The 20,804-nt window shown below is 39.2% G+C and overlaps 2 protein-coding genes across 2 annotated transcripts; both read left to right on the forward strand.

Annotated features, from left to right (window-relative positions):
• Positions 1-1,116: 1,116 nt before the first annotated feature.
• Positions 1,117-3,436, forward strand: yae1d1 (Yae1 domain containing 1). Its single transcript, XM_004081145.4, has 3 exons — positions 1,117-1,373; positions 1,462-1,583; positions 2,712-3,436. Exons 1-3 carry the CDS (start codon positions 1,257-1,259, stop codon positions 3,154-3,156), a joined length of 684 nt encoding a protein of 227 aa, XP_004081193.1. The 5' UTR covers positions 1,117-1,256; the 3' UTR covers positions 3,157-3,436.
• A 217-nt stretch (positions 3,437-3,653) lies between these two features.
• Positions 3,654-19,841, forward strand: LOC101164686 (cyclic nucleotide-gated cation channel beta-1). The gene is made up of 11 exons (XM_004081316.3): positions 3,654-4,178; positions 7,540-7,839; positions 7,984-8,553; positions 11,546-11,749; positions 12,005-12,310; positions 14,394-14,458; positions 14,531-14,637; positions 14,720-14,863; positions 16,985-17,101; positions 18,661-18,933; positions 19,313-19,841. Exons 2-11 carry the CDS (start codon positions 7,697-7,699, stop codon positions 19,520-19,522), a joined length of 2,139 nt encoding a protein of 712 aa, XP_004081364.1. The 5' UTR covers positions 3,654-4,178; positions 7,540-7,696; the 3' UTR covers positions 19,523-19,841.
• The last annotated feature ends 963 nt before the right edge of the window (positions 19,842-20,804 follow it).

Below are 20,804 nucleotides of genomic sequence, written 5' to 3' on the forward strand. Positions count from 1 at the left end.
CCTTCGCCCACAAGTGGCCGGGATAGGGTCCGGCAGCCCGTGACCCAGAAAGGAACAAAATGGCAGAAGATGAATGTGTGTCTACTAATGATATCTACTAGTATCTACTGCATAGTGGTATCTACTATAAGTTAATGTTGTATAAAATAACAGTAGTAGTATCAGTGGTGATTTAACATATGTTAGTTTTCTAAAGGTTGTTTTACTACGTTTAGTAGAATGAATTTTAAAAATATTGCTCATTTTTTTGTGTGCCACCCTAAGATTAAAGTAAGATTAAAGTTGTCCCCTACCGGCCATCCCCATGAAAATTTTCTGGAGGCGTCACTGATTGCACCAAGACAGGACTAATCTAACTTAAACAGGCCTTTGAACAGACCTGCTATTCACCAAAAGAGGACAAACTACATAGTTACAACAGTGCATATTTTATTGGGTATACATAAGTATAAGCATACATACAGCAAATATACTATAGTCTATGTACATGTGCTAAATACTTTTTCAGACTTAATTGGGACATTTTAAGTTTACAATTTATAGATGATGTATAAAAATTAAACTTCAAGTATACGGCCTTAATTGCAGCATAGACTAATTAATACTACAATTAGTAGTTTTAGCTAAGTGTGGAGTTATGTGTGCAACATTTAAACAAATTAATCCAGGCTTGTCTACAGAGATTATATTATTAATAAAAATTAACAAAAAATATTGAACAAAAATTGTTCAAAATGTAATTAAATCTCTTCTCCCAATAAAAAATGACAATATTTTATCTATAATAATTAACATGTGTAGAGCACATATGCAGTCTGAATTTAAACCATCTTTTTCCTTTTTTTTCTGTTGTCATCAATGTTTTTTGTCATTCTTTGGAATATGCAAGAAAACGACAAATCAAATAAGCAAATAAACATTAAGTAGAAATTCAAATTAAATTAGATTAAACGTCAATATGAACACCAGCATTGTTGTAAAATACATTTTTTTCTTAAATTACATGTTTAAATAAAAATAATATTTTTACAAACTTTGATTGAATATAATATAACATTTCAATAAGAATATTTTCTTTTTAATGTTCCTCTTAATATTTAACATTTTTGAGGCTACGTCGCAGGTTGATGATGTCACCGCGTTAGCTAGCAGCAGGCGCAGAGGCGGCTAAAATGTCTGTAAGCGTTGCTCGTTTTCAGTCCAGTTCCACTCAAAAGTAAACGTTTGTCGCAGAAACCTGCCGTCCGTTTTCGCTCATGATGTCTTGGGTGAAATCCGCGTCGCTTAATAGTGAAGATGTGTTCGACGAAAACGCAGACGAGCTTCATTTACAGAGCAAAGAGTGGACCTCCAACATGAAGAAACGCGTCATGGTAAAAAAAAAAAAAAAAAAGTTAGCATATTATTGGCGTTTATTTATTTATTTATTATTACTTTATTGACTTCTTTTCTTCCGAACAGGACGGATATGTGGATGGAGTTGATGCCGGGGAGGAAGCCTCTCTTCAGGTCGGGTTTAACTTGGGGTTCAAGGAAGGAGCAGCCCAGACTGTAGCTGTGGGTCGACTGCGAGGAATTCTGGGGTAAAATTCACCTGACATGTCACTGAAAGCTATAGATTATGCTCAATTCCCACTCAAGTAAGAGTAGCCTTGCTCCCAAGTACTAACAGAGTAGAAGTAACAAGTAGTAATTCCAGTTTCCACTTAAGTAAATTTGAAAATTAGGTTAAAAACAGCAACTCAAGTACTGAGTAAAAGTAGCTGATTTATAGCGTAAATGATGCAGTCTGACCAAAGAAAAACTATAAATTCTGCTCTTTTCACTTATATTTTGAAATTTCAAAACAGTTTTTCCTTCATTTTATTTGAAACACTGATTTAAAATAGGAAATATGGATCCATATTGTGCTCTGTTTGTCCTAAACCTAATAGACATTCTGCTATAGATTAAAAAAAAGCTGGTTTGCCCTATTTTCTATTTAATGTTTTTTAATCAAATCTGCTTTACAAACGTTAAAAAACAGATTGTCTTTTCAGTTTCAGAAATTTTCAAATGTTATAGGTGTAGTGGGATTTAATCTTTACACTCTTCTCGGCTAATGAGTAATTTTTAATAATAAATAATTGGATTAAAAAAGGTCAACAAGTCTTAGTTCCAATAATAATCACAATTTAAAAAGTGTGGCTAGCACTGCTGTTTCTAAAGCGTTACTTGGGGAGATTTAACTGAAAAAAATAACGTTTTACTGCTAATCTTTATACATGTTTAAAATACACTAATTTCAAGATTTTACTACACTCAGTTTAGCTTTTTCTTGGTTAAAAAAAAGTGTAAAAAATGATGTGTTTGTGACATTTAGCATAGTTGTAATCTGTTTCCTGATTGTTTAGGGGTGAATTATGAATGATTTAATGATTTATAACTTGATATTTTAAAGTAAAGTCAATCATTTTATCCTGACTAGTTGTAAAGGAAGTAGGGAAGCTCTGACCTTCACTGTCCGATGAAGGTCATTTAAGTGTTTTGACGTCATCATCACTTCACTTTTGTTCCTCTTTGACTAAAGAATCCCTCACAGGGTTTTTGTGCAGAAACATCCTGACTTCCTTTGTTGTGATGGTTTATTGAATGCGCTTTTCTGTCCGTCAGACGGCCGCTCCAGTCTTTTCTATGTGCATCACGGCTCCCTCTGTGTCTCCCCGCCACAGGGCGGTCTGGTGCTGGTGCCAGATCCAGCATCCAGAAAGACCAGTTCCCACCCCTGTGACCGACCTCCTGCAGCGGGTTACAGAACACGAAACCCAGATCATGGAGGACATCAGGAAGGCTTTGGAAAATCCCCCTCCGAGTGTGAGTGACGTTTCGGAAAGCATGGACGCTCTCGATGTGGAGCAGGAGGATCCCTCCCTCTGCAGAGATGGAGGAAGTGGACCGTGTTGTAACAAGAGAGATGAAAATATGGATGTGGACAACCCTCACCAAAACCAAAAGATCCGCTCTGGGTCCACCAGCTGTTCCTCCAGCCCAGGTGAAGGTCTACACCTGCTCCTGCAGTGCTGTATGGATTTAGCATCAGAGCTGGGACTGCCGCAGGAGCTGATGGATCACATCCACGAGCTCGGGAACATCGACCGCATGAGCAGCATGTTTTAAATCTATTTACAGACTAAAAGTCTTGCTGGAACATTTTTCTTTCACAAACAGAAATGTGTATAATTTATGAAAGATTACTTTTTCATTTTATGGTTTGTAAATAATGTTTTTGATCATAAATATCTGTTTTGATCCAAAACAGAAGGTGTGTAAAAACAGCGGGGTATTTAAGTTCTAATGCTGAAATTGCGACACGAGGTTTGGTTGTAACCTATTGTTCTAAAAATGGGGAAAGTTTTTATTTTCACCTTTTCTTAAAAATAAATATGTAATTTACATATTTACATATTTATTTTTAGCTTTTTTTTTATAAATGCAAACCAACTGCTAATTTAAAGAGTAGGTTTTCTATCGAGAAAATTTGTAACTTATTTTAGAGCATATAACGGGAACTAAGTTATTGATAAAATATTTTTTATACAACTGTAGAGCTTCAAAAAGGTTTTAGCAAAGTTTTTAAGTATATATATATATATATATATATATATATATATATAAACGATTTTACAAATGAATGTATACAAAAAATATTCCCCACAATGTAAGGCTAAATTAGATATGTACAGATTAAATCAAGCATATACGAGTATAGTTTATAGTTTTGATTTTGAACGCGAAACATCGTATTGTGATTTACTTGGCAGCTCTTTTACGAGGCGCACCTGAACGTGGCACAAGTTCAGTCGCACATCAGTATGACGTCACCCTCGGACCGAACCGTGACCTGCTGCTCCTGCTAAGCTAAAGGGTCCGCGTACAGATGTTTCGCGGGAAGCTCGTTGAAATTTCGCGTTCTGTGCGCCGTTGTGCTGCGGGAGTCCACATTGAGGTGTTGCTGGAACGCACTACATGCGGCGGCATCGAGTTCCCCGCACGGCAGTCGCTCCGGAGAAACGCACGTTTGTGCGTTAAGTTTGCTGCAGCTAGCTGCCAGGCTAAGAGGCTAACCTGCTCCACAAAAGTGAAACAAGAGGAGCTTCGAGGGTTCAACTTTTGAGAGTTTGACTTTAAATTGAATAAAGGTACGTTCATTTTTTAACAATACAGTTTTATGTTTTTAAAATTTGCTGCCCTTAAAATGTAAAATACTTCCTTGCATTTCATTCATAACATAATATTAGGATTCACTTAAGTTAAGTTATTACTGCATTTTTTTTATCTACTTGCCCTCTTTTTGTAAAATAAAACCAATATGTTGAGATTAAAGCGGACAGTTAACATTGATTTTACTTAAACGTTTTAATTTGAAGTTAAACATTTAAATAGGATTAGGTAACTAGGTAACTCCTGTTTCCTTGATTATTCGAATCTCCTAAAGTCTCACTGCATAAAACTATTAAAGCTGTTTTCAAACATAACACATTTAACATTAGTCCATCTCAAGTCATTTATTTTGAACACAATTGAAATTTATTGTCTCCTCTATAGTCATATGATGAATCTGTCCAACAGTTCAGCCCCAAATCCAGTTTTTTGGTGCTTTTTTCTTTTTTTCAATTGTCAATAGTTTGGTCCAAAGTGAGATTTATACTCAGCAGAAGTTGAATGAATGTGATTGATCTCTGTGTCCACTTAAGGCTCTCTAGCCACGCGTGTTTTGAATGTGTGGATATTTAAAGTGTGGATGCCATGCTTTGAACAACTTTGTCAAATAAGGCCAGTACACTTCAGTTTCATGGATCTGTGCTGCACATTTTTTTGTTTGTTAGTAGTTGAAGTCGTTTTTCCCAGCTTCAGATTCACAAATATGCTAGTGTGCGATGAATTTTGGGAGAGGTCAAAGGTCAAGGCCTCATAAACGTCAAAAATGGCTACAACGGGCGTTGACTTCATACCCAACCATCTTTTAAAATTTGCGAGAGGACGGGTTGATTATTTCTGTCAACGTGAAGCAAGTTTCATGAAGCATTCTGATCTGCTGAAGAAGAAAATAGAATATTGTATTTAAAGACCCACTCGGATGAGAATCATGTTTTTTTAACATGTTCTTGTAGCATTTTTCTGATGGAGGAGATAACGAAGCTTAAATTTGCAGTTCTGAGTTTGTTTCAATCGTTGTGCATCAGACGAAAAAGATCGTATGAGTCACATAGAAAATACGCTGGCGCCGGCCACAAGCTTCCTGCCCCGCCCCATTCCACAAATAGATCCACGGACGTCTTTTGTTTTCCTCATCTGAGCTGGAATCTGGCTCAAACCTGTACGGCTGGAAAGCTCCGACATTCCTCGCCATTTTTGTTTTACCGTCAATGCTAGGTTAACGTTGTGAGGGGCTAGCAGCAGAGCATGTAAACAGAGAGCTCTCAGCAACAGGGAGGGGTAGCGGGGTTGTCCCACGCCCACAACTCAGAGGTGAATCTCTGATGAACTCCTGCCGCTCTGCAGAAACTATGTCCTAGAACAGTGTTTTTCAACCTTTTTTGAGCCACGGCACACTTTAACCTTGACAAAAAATCCCGCGGCACACCAGCATCCAAAAATTAAAAAAAAGGAGAAACTCATAGTCTGTATTGATCTACAGTACGTCCACAATCTCACATGCATTTTTGTGATAATTGTGGCAGAAAAAGCTGGAAGGTGCAGCTGTTTTTTCTAATAAATGTAATAAAAGTTAAGTTAGAACAGTGTTTTTCAACCAGTGTGCCGTGGCACACTAGTGTGCCGTGGGAGATTGTCCTCATTAACTGATCAAAAAACATTTCCCATCTCCAGGATTTCAGCTCTTTGTTCATCCAAACAGGCCCTGATAAAACACTGAGGAGTTAGGAATATGAAAGATCATAAAATACTTTTTCTTTGCATTTATTTTATTTTATTAAAGACATTTTGATAAGAATTACGCGATTCAGCTGCACCTTCAGCTGTATTTTGGAAAAGTCCTGTCCCTTTAACTGTCTCCACCAATCATCCCTGGGGGGCTTAATCACATGTCATCGGTCTGACCAATCAGAAGTGCTTAAAGTCTTCACTTCCTTGTCCCGATTTAGCTCGTAAAGTCTCTCAGTTCTAACAAAAATACCAGCTAATGCTCGTCTTTAGCTGTGTAGCTTTCCACAGAATCCGGTACCAGACCGTGGAACAAGAGAACAAAACAAGGAAGCTCTGAAAACCGATCTTTTGCCGTTTTATGCACTACATCTCCCATGATGCATTGGGTTGTGAGAGTGACAGCGCACAAGGAGATCTGTTGTTAAACGTCTTGAAACCAACGAACACACAACAAACTGTTTTTAAATCTTCTAACTTAACTTTTATTGCATCTTTTAGAAAAAAACAGCTGCAACTTCCATCTTTTTCTGTAACAATTATCTCAAAAATGCATGTGAGATTGTGGAGGGGCTGTAGATCAATACAGACTATGAGTTTCTCCTTTTTTTTTAATTTTTGGATACTGGTGTGCTGCAGGATTTTTTTTTAAGGTTAAAGTGTGCCGTGGCTCAGAAAAGGTTGAAAAACACTGAGTTAGAAGATCTAAAAACTGTTTGTGTGTTCGTTGTTGTTTCAAGACGTTAAACAACGAAGACTCATTGTACGCTGAGGCAGCCACTTAAACCAAATGCATCATGGGAGATGTGGTTTGATAATGGCCGGAGATCTTTTCTCTGAGCTTCATTGTTTTGTTCACTTGTTCCACGCTCTGATACAGGATTTTGTGGAAAGCTACACCGCTAAAGATGAGCTTTAGCTGGTATTTTTGTTGGAACTGAGAGACTTATGAGCTAAATCAGAACAAGGAAGTGAAGACTTTAACCACTTCTGATTGGTCAGACTGATGACATGTGATTAAGCCTCCAAGAATGATTGGTGGAGACAGTTAAAGGGGCGGGACTTTTCCAAAAACAGCTGACGCTACGGCTAAATCGCGCTACAATCATCCTTATCAAAATGTCTTTAATAGAATCAAATAAACACAAAGAAAAAAGTATTTTGCGATGTTTCATATTATTAACCACTTGGTGTTTTTATCAGGGCCTGTTTGGATGAACACAGGGCTGATATCCTGGAGATGGAAAATGTTTTTAGATCATTTAATGAGGGCAATGTCCCACGGCACACTTGACCATCTCGGCACACTGGTTGAAAAACACTGTCCTAGAAAACAACACAGATTTTTGGATAATCGTAAATGGTAAATGGCGTATACTTGTATAGCGCCTTTCTTCCTACAAGGACAAAGCGCTTTACAGTCACAGACCCATTCACCCAGTCACACACACATTCACACACACAGTCACACACTGGTGGTCGTGGGAACGCTTTGAAAATAGATCAGAAGATGATCGGAGCGGGACTTTAAATATACAAAAAAAGGGGGGGGGGGTCATTTTCCATCCTCTGCTTGTGTTTTAGTCTGTCAGTAATAGATGCATTTTCTGCTTCCAGGTATCTACATTGTGGTCATTTGTGGACATGGTCGCTGCCCGGTACAGAGCGTGATCTTCCTCACCATGGATAACTGAACTCTTGGGGCTTTAGCGGCTCTGTCTGGTCGCTTGTGGCCATTTTTTGGTTTGTCCCACACAAGCGGGGGAAGCGGCAAATGGGGAACAGCTGTTGCCGTGCTGACAGTCCCTGTGCCACGGCAGAGGAAAAAAGTGGTTTGCTGAGCGATGAGTCAAAGGCCATGAGCAACAGCGTCAAGAAAACCGGTGCTTGTGGTCCAGAAGGAAGTGATGAAAGAAGGTGAGAGGCAGAAACGGAAGAAGAGATCTCGCATACCAGCTTTAAAAATGAAAGCAGAAATAGTTTTCAGACTTTTCCTGGTGCATCTTGGTGTCACCTGTTGTTGTTGTGCTATAGCCGTTGTCATGCGTGTTTGTTCCTCAGCCAATCTCCAGAAGAAGAGGCCAGCAAAGTGCCTGTGCAGCAGTGTCCTGACAATGAAGACACGGAGCCCAACAACACTCAGGAAAACGGACCCTTTCAGAACAAAGGCCTTCAGGAAGCGGCGCCTTCTCCCAGCAAAATGCCCGAAAACTCCACCCCAGCACAAGACGAGGAAACCAAGGTCATCCCTGCTGAAGGAGACCGAGCTGAAAATCTACAGTGCACTTTAAACTCGCAGCAGAAAGACCCCCCCACAACGGATGCTGCGGGTATTGTAGCCTTAAACGCAGAACCAAAAAAAGAGGAGCTGACGTTGGTGCAGGATGAAACCCCAAACGCCGTCGTGATCCCTTCACTTCCTGAGAAAGCCACGCCAGAGCCCACCGCAGCGAACGCCACTGTTGATGAAGTCTCCAAAGAGGTTATCGCTTCCGCAGCCAAGCCGTCGGAGGAGTCTGCTCAAAGTGATGAAGGATCGTCCGTGCCAAGCTGTCAGCCCACCGCAGCCGCTGGTGGGGCGGCGTCCATCTCTGCAGCCACAGAGGAGACAGCGCCAGACACTCTGAGCTGGTAAGCCGGTAAAACGTGTCAGCGGCACTCGCTTTTACCGTACATTCAGACCCAGCCCACTGGCTTTACACGTGGGCACCCTCTCTATACTAGAACCGAGGGGTCACGGTAACTGATCAAAGCCATCCTACTTAAAGGAAGTGGAGAAAATCAAGGTTTTTCCATTGAAAGCATCCAAATAAATCCCCAGAAAACATTTGATTATTGATGTACAGTAAACCCTTGTTTTTCGCGGGGGTAACGTTCCAAAAAGACCCCGTGATAGACAAAATCCGTGAAGTAGAAACCTCTATTTTTTATGCAATTATTGTACAATTAAATACTCTATTATACGTTGAAAAGAAAGAACAAACAGGCTCAAGCATTTGTTTCACAAATAAAAGTACTTTAGAAATGTTTTTTCAACAAATAACTTCTGTACTGTACTGTCAAATAATAATTTTAATCATCAATGTGAACAGAAGGCTTCAAATCGCGGAGATTAGCCCCACCCACCGCGACCCAAGTATTGGATTAAACGGGAGAAAATGTAAAATGATTATGAAAAAGATACAAAGTACAGTGGGACAAACAGTGACCCAGGTGTATTTCACTGCTCTTGAGCCGCTGCATCCTGACTCCGCTCTGCAGTGTTTTCTTCTTTTGAAGCCCGCGGTGCAGCTGTGTTTGTTCAGGAGAAGAACATAGTGATAGATAGTTGTTGTCGCTCTTTTTTCTGCTTTACAAAAAGATCCTTAAACACCGACATGCCACCATCAAGAGAATTTACACGAACGTAATGTAAATTTGGCAAGCTGTTTTACATACATGTACATATTAAACTGCAACGTTATTGACGCACAGGTAGAGAAGAAGCAGAGTGACTTTTTAGCCAATCAGAATGCAGAACACAATGCACCATGCAAATCCGTGAGGTAGCGAAACCGTGAAAAGTAAACCGCGTTATAGCGAGGGATCACTGTACTCATAATCTAAAAAATCTAATCTAAAGCTGTGGTTTAACTTTAAACTCAAAAGTTTATAAATAATATTGATATATAAGTAAGTAAACCAGAAAGAAAATGCTGACAGACCTTTTGTTTTGTTTAACAGTGTCCCCTCGTTTATTACAGGTCCTAGAAATAACCCGCTGTAGATGAGATCCACAAAGTAGTCATCTTGATTTTCTATAGAAATTGTGGATATTTGATGGGGCCAATCACTTCCTGATTCACAATTTCAACTTTCAACACTTATTACTTCAATCCACTCAATTTGATTCAATTTTGAATTTACACTTCTAGACATATTTGTATAGAAATACATTACCGGTAATCATTTATATATGTTTTGAATATGTTCATATTCATCTGATACAGTTCACATACTGTCAAATATATTAGTGAAATAAACTAATAAGATTATTAACACCATGCAGTGTTGCATGATTTCTCAAACGGAGAAACTCCAACAAAAATGTGTAGATTATGTTCTGCCTCTCCTGCAGTGCGTTTCAGTTTGGCCACTAGGGGGAGCTCGCGCTATCACTGTTTTCATCACTTCCAGATGATTTAGTCAAAAAAACTCTCCTTTAGACCACAAAAGGTTGCTTTAAAAAAGTTTTCTTAAAAGGTATGAGAGATCTACTTTTGTGGATTGACTATTGATTTATTAGGCTTGGATTCAGATCGATTAATTTATTTTTTTATCAACCCGCCCTAATATTTGAAGGCTAGGGATGTCCAGATCAAATACTTCTGTAACAAATAAAAAAATATAAAAACTAAATTAAATTATTAGATGATAATTACTCATGGGATAAAATTTGGTGACTGTAGCTTTAGTATTATTCAACCCTTTTTTATCAGATGTGATTCATATCGGCATTATAAATTTCTGGAAAAAGGACTTTCTATTAATTTTCCCCAGAGCTCGCACTTTGTGGACAGCCCCTTGGAAGCCATCTATGTTAAATTCTCACTAAAAGAATAAATTTAAAAAAAAAGTTTAATTTTAAATGCTCATTATTTACATTAAGACAAACCAATAGAGAAACCTGCTTTCAGTTTTAAACATTTATTAGAATAGTAACTTAGCCCAGAAATCTGAATCTGAATATTTTGCTAACTTTACCGAATCGTTTTTGTGCACTTCCTGCTCAAACTAGTGTCGATTTCTGTTACGCTTCACAGCAATCAATGTCGTGATTCGTTCACGATACCCAGTAGAGTATTTATTCGTAACAATTAAGCTTGAAATATACAGCTCTGATGATAATAATAAGAATAAAATACACATCAGAACGCTGATCAGGATTCAACATCTGAGTCTGAAACTGCACGATCCAGCCTGATCAGGATATCCTGAGTAAAACTCTGACAATCGTGAACATTTTTATTTTTTATTTCACAATTTTCGCTCGTTTGAACTCTCAAAGTTCAAACCTTTTCAGGAAATTAAGTCCAGTTTTATAGAATGGACAAACAAAGATCTGATTGCTATTAAAGACTTGTGTAGATTTGGCAAACAGCAGACAGAGGATATTGATTGACATGGTCTACAGCCAATCGGGAGGCAGCACACAATGTGCTGTACAAAAAATTGAAGAATCTTTACCCCCAAAAAATCTGCGAGACCACATAAACTGAACTGTTATTGCGAAGGACCACTATATTCAAGAAACCTTTATGAAAAATGTTTTTCAAAGTTTTTCTTTTGTGCCTTAATGATAATAGATGATGGATAATTCATAGATCCAGAGGAAAATTATATGGGAGTCCACTGCTCCACACACCCATCAGATCAAAACACAAGAAGGAAAAGGTTAAAATGGGGAAAAAAATCAATTTAATAAACTGATCCAGGTCTTCCTCTGGAAAGAAAACTAAAAGGGAAAAGAAAATTAAAAAATATTTAGTGGCCATTACTTACTTTGCTTTTCCTGTAAAACTCAGTTTTTCTGTTGTATTTGTGGCTTTTTTGAGTTAAGAGAATGACTACCGTTCTGTTTCAGCACTCCTTCAGAAGATTTGAACACCGGCTGCGCTTCAGTGCGCGGGGAGGACGACGCTTCTGAGGATGTGAAAAGCCATAACGTCTCTCAGATCTGTTTTGGTTCGGGCGATGAGGAGGAGGAGGAGGACAAGGAGAAACAGGAGGAGGACCTTCACTCGGTGAAGGAGCTGGAGGCCACATCTCCCACAGATTCCAAGGACAGGTCCGGGTTTCCCAGAGATCGTGTTGAAACAGGACACTTGTTTATGTGACCTGCTCGTGTTTTCATCACCTAATCTGGCCACTAGGGGGCGGGGTTGCCTCACAAATGTGTTTTCTTCACATTTATGTCAGCCTAAACATTTATTTATGTTGCACATTTTATATATTAGGTCTTGAATGCATACTTTTATGCATATTTTATATCAAACCGTTGTGTTTGAATGTTTTTATTGACAAAAATACTTTCTACCTGCAGCTCAAAGTCTGGTCAGGATACACAGCCACATCCAGAGTGTTCCAGCTCTGCGTGCTCGGACCAAGAGGTTTCCTCAGAGAAGAGCAAACAGGATGCCGAGGAGGAAGAGCCCCTCGAGGCGCCGGATGAAGGCGTTCTCGAAGCGGAGAAGGATGAAGAAATCCAAGAGGAAGACGAGGAGACGGAGCATGGTCAGGCTGAGCCTCAGGAGGAGGTGACCGCCGACGAAGAGCAGCTGGAGGGAAGCTCCCACAGCAAGGCTGAAGCTGGACCTGCTGCAGAGAAAGAGGCTGACCTGGGAAGCAGGTATCGTGTTTTCATTTCTTTTTTCATTCACAGACGTCAGATGCAGGCACTGAAACATAAGATAAGCGGCGAACTTTAGCTTCACCTGTGACACCAAAGCTGCCATATCACCATGGCAACTTAGAGGGATAACCTAACCTGCTCCTGGTTTGATGAGTTTCTTGATTCATCAGATGTTTTGAATAAAAGTGATTCAATTTAAGCACAAATAGACTTTTTAAAGCAGCAGATCCATAGGTTACTTATTCACACCATAGTGTGATGTTTTCTCACACTAAAGTAATTAGTCGATTTACTTTTATTGTACTGGTGGGACGTGTATGTGTTGGGTTTTTTATGTGTTTATTTATTTATTATTAGTAGTAGTAGTAGTATTTTTACTATATTTGCTATTTTAGCCATTTTTAATCTAACTAATATATTGTTTTATTACGGGAAGCACTTTGAGATGCTCTGTAACGTGACAAATGCTATAGAGATAAAGTTGAATTGAACTTAAATGTGGAGTATTTCTCAATAAGGTAACAGAAAATTTAGCTAACATTAAAAAAATCATTTATTTTTGTTGTGAAGCCTCAAGGGCTTCAGTTATGCAACACGATGCCTCATCAGACGCACCTGTGGTTTAATAATTCAGCAGAAACCTCCATCAACTTGTTTGTTTATTCATCAGCAGTTTTCTCTTTAAATTCTGCTCTATTTATCCATTTGTCTTGTCAGATCAGGATTATTCTGCTTTTTGCTAAAGGAAAAAGAAAAAACGCCGCCGTAAGGATTTGTCACCTGATGCATCTGACCTTCTTACGTCAGCGTGGACCTTTTCGTTTATTTTAAACTCTTATTGTCAGCGTTTTTAAGACAAATAAAGGTGACGCAGATTTAAAGGGTTTGTTTGGACCGACTCCAAATCTGAATGTCAGCATTTATTTTATGAGCAAGTTTTCACAAACAGAACAAAAAGAGAGACTTTAAAGGCTGTAAACCCTTTCAAAATAAAAGTGTTAGACTGGACACTTTTATGTCAAAGACACATTTTAAAAGGAATCTTACTGATTATGTTTCTGTAACCCAGTTTTATTATTCTAATTATTTTAATAATTTAATGATCTGAATTATTTTAATGATCATTGCTGTTTTATTGTGATTGTTTATGGCTGAGTGTCACTTTTTCCTTTTTCTCAAAAGGTCTCGCCTTTTGCCACAGATGATTTTTTTCCCTTATTTGTATTTTCTGGATAGATAAATGATTTAGATTTTGGGGTTTAAAACCAAATGAAAACTTTTTTTTTTTTTTTTTAAATATGTTTATTATCTTTAAGTAGCAACAACTTTTTTTAATCCAAGATCAAAATGTTTTAAGATCATATAGAATAGAATAAAGCCTTTGTACACAGGATAAAGAGATACAGGGACAATTTTATTTAAAGCTGGCAGACAATACAGAAAGAAATAGAATAAAAAGCAGATTAAAGAAAATAAATGTCTCTCTTAATTGAATTTTATTTTAAGTAATTTCAGCCTAAACATTAAATGGAGATAATTTATACGCTTTTTTTAGACTAAGAGTGATTTGATGTCTAAATTAGACTTTTTTAAGTAAGCAAATTTCAATTAAATGTTGAATTATTTGTCAAATTTTAATTCCTAAACCAATTTTTGTTGTTTAAGAAAGAAGAATTTTCTTAACTAGTGAATCAAAGTAAGAATAAAACTTGTTAATAAAAATATGGATTCTTACATTTTAAAAAAATGTTCATTAAAGTTGATTTTTGCCTTTAAAGAAATTTGAAGAAATTACGTCAAACGTTATGAATATATATTTAATTTTCTAAATAAAGATCATTTGGTTAATGTATATTTATGGAGCGTGACCTTATTTCTGGTCTGTTTAAGTGTAATTATTATGTTTAAATATTTTTTATGAATATTTCTGTGTCTCCTATTAGAATTCAAGCTACAACGTATGTAAAAGTCTAATGGAGCTTGTAAACCTAGAGATTATTGTTGGATAACATTTTTTTATTAATTAAATGGTTAAAAATTAGCGCTCTTTCTGCCATGTTGTTTTTATCTCCCTTTTTAGTGAGGAAGACCTTTACAGAGGAGCCGAAGAGCTGTCTTCCTCCGTGGGATCATCGGATTTAGAAAGTAAAGATCTTAAAACGGAGGTCAGGCAAACGTGGACTCCGTTCATCGGGTAACCACCTCTGCTCTGTTCAGTTTTTAAGTTGGAGGAGCGGTGCAGCCTGTCTCCGGCTGTGGACGTCTTGTTCTACAGCGAGAGGGAATGGAAGGGGAACACCGCCAAAAGTGCGCTCATTAAAAAGGTCGGCGGCGCCTTTTTAGCTGCTTGGAGGGGGCTTCAGATGGAACTTGGGGGCTTACGTTGTGATTTCTGTTCTGCTGCAGGGATACAAAGAGATGTCCCAGAAGTTCAGCAGCTTGAGGAGAGTGAGGGGCGACAACTACTGCGCCCTCAGAGCCACGCTGTTCCAGGTGTTGTCCCAAAGCACCCACCTGCCCGCCTGGCTGCAAGAGGACGACGCCACCATGGTAAATGCTCTCGTCGGGCATGCTGGGTAATGGTCCCAATCAAAAATGAAGAATTTCTGTCATCATCAGTGTGTGAATGGGTAAATGGGACTGCACAGCGCCTTCTGAGAAGGTAGTAAAACGATAAAAGTATACGCCGTATACCATCATTCACTTATCTGGGAGCAACAGGTCAACTATCAGTTCGTTACGCTTGTTGTGAAACTGATAAAGTAGAAGAAAACTGAAAGGTTTGGCTTGCTGGGCGCGATTCATAACTACAACAGTCTATAGACCCACTCCAATGTAAATGTTCTTGTTGCATTTTTGTGTTGAAGGAGGACGTATATAAAGACAGTTGAGCTTAAAATAACATTTCTGAGTATTTCTTTATTCGGATTGTTGTGAATCAGGAGCAAAGAAAGAAATGCTTGTAGTTTTTACATACAGGCCACAGTCGTGAGGCCACAGGCTCCCTGCTCCGCTCCATTCCGATGCATCCACTTGCAGACAATAGATCCATGAACGTCTTTGTCCTCTGAGCTGGAATCTGGATCAGAACTGATATGACTGCGATATTGCTGCACTGCTAACATTAAGTTGAAGTATGAGGGGCGAGCGGGAGAGAGAGTAAACAAAGGGATCATGGGAACTAAGCAGAGGCTTCCACCCGCAACTGGGAGGCGAATTTTTGATGAACTATTGTCGCTCTGCAGAAAGTATGTACTAGAAAATGACACGTTCTTTTTTATTTTTGGCTAAAAACTGCATAATCATAATTAAAAGAGCTCTAGGAACGTTTTTCCAATAGATCTTTATAGAACACAGTCTTATATGTTGAGATCTGATCTAAATGTATTTTGAATGCATTTATTCTCATGTGGATGTAAACATGGTTTAGGATGAAGACAAACTACCTCATCCATGCTTAGTAGCACAGTTATAAAGCAGATTCTCAAGAGATTTAATAAAGTTTATCAAACTAAAATGTATTTTACAGTCAAATGTGAAGTTTTGATCAAACCCAGTTTCGGTAAACGTGAATTTTACCTCCATCACAAATGCTGGAATGTTTCTGCATCTTCAGATCTGTTTTTGAGTAAACCGTGATTCATTTTGGGATTTCCTGAGCAGTAAAGGGCGCGTTTACTACATGTGTAGACTTTGTTAGAACATGGTGGCGCTCTTTTACTAAACGTTAACACATAAACACTCTAACTCTGGGTTTGTTCCAACACTCCTTTTGTTTGAGGAAGAATCAGTGTTGAGATGAAACTCCTGTCACACTTTATGTTCAATTTCAGCAAAAACCAAAGGGAAGGAGATCTGATGTTTCAGGATTCATATTGTCTCCTTTAGCCCACTGCAGGAGGCACTGGATCTTTGTTTGAGACGTTTGGTTAAAAAAAAAAAAAAAAAGGAGGAGAGAGGATAATAGCTATTTCCCACAATTCTTTGCAGTCATACATTTGGAAAAAAAAGAAGCTGTTTTTTTCCTAAAAAAAATATAAAATAAAATCAAACTTTTACAATTGGTTGATCTGATTATATGAAATTTAATTCAAATGAGCACAGTCTATGAATTAAAAACTTTATTTTACTGTCTATTTTAGACTATTTTATCAAGAAACTGAAGGAACTTCTATGGATTTATCCATTAAGCTGCACATTTATTTTAGAATCTCTGCAAACGTGTTACGTAAACACATAAAGGACTCATCAAAAAGATGTCTCATGCTTGAAGGAAATGCAGAAACATTTGGAATCTCCCCCCGTTTCCTCCCCTTTAAACCTTTTTCCATCCAGGTCAAAGGAAAAGGAGAAACACCAGATTTTATGGTGGAGAATTTCACCACTAATGTCCACCAAAGACTGAGGTGATGGCTTTGAAAAGAAACTATAAAAAACACCCACAGAAGAGTTGTCCTACAAGACAAACTGGAACATTGGCTTCAGGGATTTTTGTTGACGAGTCAAAACTTCAGGTCTGACTCATAAAGTTAAATTAGTGTTGAGTCTGTTAAACTTTAACGTCTACTCGTGTTTTGTTTTTTGTTTTTCCCCAGCTGTCTGTCTACGACTTTGTTTGCCGTTTAAAACTAATTTATAGGTAATTGTTTTATTTTTCATTCTAATCTTCAGCTTCCAGAGAAACTGGAGTCCCTGGAAGGCCTGATAAACCAGTGGAGGTTTCCTGGAGACGTCACAGGAGACGCCAGCCAGCAGCTGAGAGGATATCTAGAGCTTCTGAGAAAAACGGTACTGCTGCTCCTCCTCTGAAATAACACACATTGGTTGACGTGCTCTTCCACCATTCATGCCATCAACGCGAGTGAAGCGTCTTTTAATAGGGGCTTTTTGCGTCATTATACAACTCTAAAGTGCATAATGGAGTGTTGGAACAAAAACATCGGTTTTATAACTTAAAAAAAAAACAGTCAAAACAAAGTCATAACTTAAATTCTGTGCTTCAGAGCACTTAAATAAAAGCACATGTGCTCCGCGGCACAGAAGGGATGCCGAGCCCTCCGCCGGTTAGTACCTAAACGTTTTTATTTAATATTTCGGACAACCCTATCCCTCCAAATCTCCCTACAATTACTACACAACATATATGATATTTATGAAGATCACAAATCTGAGATCTCTGGGAAATTTTTGGGAACAGGTATCCGAGTTCTTGTCCTGAGCTGAAGTCAGTCCTTCCACTGGTAGCTTCTGCTTATCGGAGAATTTTCCTTTAATAAACCCAGACTTGTCTTTTATTAGCGTGTTTTGACGCTGTGTCCTTTTACTTCCCTGATTTTCATAAAAACCTTTTAATTATAGAAGTTCTTGAGCAAATGGAAGTGTGATGATTGAGGCTGGGAACAAAAAAAAAAATCAAATATTTGGCTCTGACGTTTCTGAGAACTGAAGCTGAGAGGAAATTAGCAGCTGATGGCAGATGAGGGGAAAAAAAAGACGACCCAAAGGAAGTCCAATCCTGGTTTTGACCTTGAACATGCAGAGCAACAGAGATCATAGGTGTTTGTCATAATTCAATATAATTACTTTTTAGCTCATTTTATTAAGTCTGGGGTGAAGATTTATGGTACTTGAATTAATCTCGTCTATGCCGTCTTTGAAACTGTGTTTAAATGCAAATCACGTTTTTATTATCTGTGCAGATTTCTACATCATAATAAACAATATTTCAGACTCTGAAGCTCATCTCTCACATGAGCAAACTCTACAAACAGTTCTTTAAAAAGTTAAAGTTAAAACCGAATCCAAAATAACCTGTCTGTGACCTTTAATACTGAAAATTATCCCTTTAATTCTTTGTACTTTTCTGGCTTTAAATTCCCATCATGCTTTCATAGCCGTCATGTTTTTATGAGTTTATCTGCTCGTAGTGGTGAAAGTCTTGTTTTGTTCACACTTTGGCTTTACACATTTACTCTGAATTGTTTTAGGTTTTTTATTTTGTTCTTTGGCATCCAGTCAATCATTTTATAGTTCTTTTAAGAGATGAACGTAAAAAAAACATTATTTTTGTTTAGATTTTCACAAAGATTTTTTTCAGGCTGATCAAACACTTCTTTGGTGTTTCTTTTTGGCACTATTTTCTTTACTAAAGTGGCTATAGATCACTTAAAACTTGCTTTTTGTGACACGATTTCTGTTTTCTAAAAGCATTAATGAAGCACCGGGTCCTGAACTACCCAGTGGAGCTCAAACACGCACATTCAGAGTCGTAAAAGTGACGCATTTAGACGTCGGAGATGCCGGCTCTGCTTTGAATCTGATTCTTTGGGGGTGTTTTGGTCCATCAGTGGCGGGCGGCGGTGGACTGCGCCTCGGCAGCAGAGCGGCAGCAGCTCTGCGAGCGAGTCTTCCAATGCGGAGAGGAGGAGCTCGGGCTGCTGGAGGCGCTCAAGCTGCTGATGCTGGGCAGAGCGGTGGAGCTGCACGGCCGCATGCAGCGGGGGGATGAAGACGTTCCTCTCTTCTGCTGGCTGCTGTTTGCCCGGGACTCGTCCGACTGTCCTCGGTCCTTCCTCTCTAACCACCTCAGGCACGTGGGCCTCACCGCCGGGCTGGAGCAGGTCTGTACTTTTGGTTGACGTCTGAACAGCCCAATGTGACGTAAAGGATTCTCGACGGCTGTCCAGACTTGCAGGATTGAGACCTTAGGGCATCTTTGACAAAAACAACTGACGTTTGCCGTCATGACATGGATGTGTAATCAGTAGAACAGTGAAAACGTGCTGGTGCCTGTTCAGCTGGGATGTCCTACCTGATGGGGTCAGCCCCGAGGTGATGGAGGGGAGGTTCCAAACATTGAAAGATCTAATTGTTATTTTCCGTCCGTGAATCCCCAACAATCACACCCCACGAATTCTATGCTGATGTAACATCGGAAAAGTTTGTAGTGGCTCTACTCAAAAACGGCAATTAAATCCGCTTTGTTGTTCCTTTCTCCAGGTGGAGATGTTCCTGCTGGGCTACGCCCTGCAGTGCACCATTCAGGTATTCAGACTTTACAAGGCAGACACAGAGGAGTTTGTCACTTACTACCCAGACGACCATAAGGACGACTGGCAGACCGTGTGCCTTGTCACCGAGGACGACCGGCACTACAACGTGCCGGTTGTGAAAGCTGCAGAGCCACAGGAGGAGCTGGCCTCCCGCTGATCCTCGTTGCAGGGAAACGCGCATCCCTCAGGTCCATTGTGATGATGCATTTATGCCAATTAAAGGATCACTTTTGGGAAATTTGCTTCTTGGCCTGCAATGAAAACCGAGCTGGAAATAAACGGAGAAACTAAACTTCAGCCACGAGCACCAATCAAAGCACATTTTTTCGTGTTTTCCTTTTCTTTAAAACAAAATCTAATATGTAGCTGAAAATTTAAAGATTAACATGATTATTTTGCGCCTACACAAGTCAATAGAGTGGTGATTATTAATGTGAATCTTGACATTCATTTCTAATAAACTGCAGCTTTGAACCTTGTGGGCGGAGCTTCCTATTAAGCTACGCTAATGGTGTTCACACTGGACAAGCAGGGAGGGGCTGCTTCTGTTTTTTTTTTTTTCACTAGCGCTTGTCTGCCACCTATTGTTTGAAGAGGATCGGTGCGAAATGTCGAAGCGGGGCACATTTCATGAATCTTGCTGCAGGCTTTTTCTTTTACACACCTACTTCGTTACACGAATCACTTGGCGTCGTAAAAGGACGCCATCTACGCGTCCCTACTGATTGGCCAAAGTTCAAACCGGTTTAAGATTCAGGGGCAGAGCCCGAAAACAGGCCTAGAAACGTGCGTAGCGATGCATAAATGTGAAAGTTTTGAACGCGGGAGCCCGAAGTGCGCATATACACGTTTACGATGACTTTTCCGTTGAAAGTGTTTGCTTGAATATGCTTTGCCGACGACATGAACGTGTCGTCACAGTGAGATGAACTGAAGTTGTTTCCTTGGCAAACGTTGTTGGATTTTGTGCATCCGTGTGCCCTTGAGCCAAGAATTCCCCCCAACTTTGCCCTGAAGGATCTGTGCGAGTGAATGCATGATGATAGAAGAACCGTCTGTAATTTCGCATGAATGTTTTTGTAGCATAAAAGCACTTTGGGTGGTTCCAAACGAACCCTATGTGAAACAACAAACCGTGACGTTTTAGCAGATCTTTTTAGCATTGGTTCTACTTCTTGGGTCTATTCCATGACCCCAGAAACTGTTAAATATAAAGCAAACACTCCTTTAGTTTTTATGTTATGCTAAATCCCATGTGTGAAGTTTTATGGCCAAAAAGAACACCATTTGTTTCCAATGGTTCCCTTGTTCGAGCCGGGCGATGTCTGAGTCGTTTCCATGACAACCACCCTGTCCAATTAGGGGGGAGCTTGTGGGAAGTCCACATCCCGTCCACTTGAAAGCGGTGTACGGGGGAAATGTGTCAAAGGGTTTCGAAC

This window comes from Oryzias latipes, chromosome 20 (assembly GCF_002234675.1).
Source record: "Oryzias latipes chromosome 20, ASM223467v1".
NCBI lineage: Eukaryota > Metazoa > Chordata > Actinopteri > Beloniformes > Adrianichthyidae > Oryzias > Oryzias latipes.

Excerpts from the sequence above, each read along its gene's own strand:
- LOC101164686 (XM_004081316.3), top strand. The coding sequence starts at position 7,697 with ATGGGGAACAGCTGTTGCCGTGCTGACAGTCCCTGTGCCACGGCAGAG. Across the intron at positions 12,311-14,393 it reads GAGGCTGACCTGGGAAGCAG|TGAGGAAGACCTTTACAGAG; the intron begins GTATCGTGTTTT and ends CTCCCTTTTTAG. Across the intron at positions 14,459-14,530 it reads GGGATCATCGGATTTAGAAA|TTTTTAAGTTGGAGGAGCGG; the intron begins GTAAAGATCTTA and ends TGCTCTGTTCAG.
- yae1d1 (XM_004081145.4), top strand. The coding sequence starts at position 1,257 with ATGATGTCTTGGGTGAAATCCGCGTCGCTTAATAGTGAAGATGTGTTC. Across the intron at positions 1,374-1,461 it reads ACATGAAGAAACGCGTCATG|GACGGATATGTGGATGGAGT; the intron begins GTAAAAAAAAAA and ends TCTTCCGAACAG. Across the intron at positions 1,584-2,711 it reads CGACTGCGAGGAATTCTGGG|GGCGGTCTGGTGCTGGTGCC; the intron begins GTAAAATTCACC and ends TCCCCGCCACAG.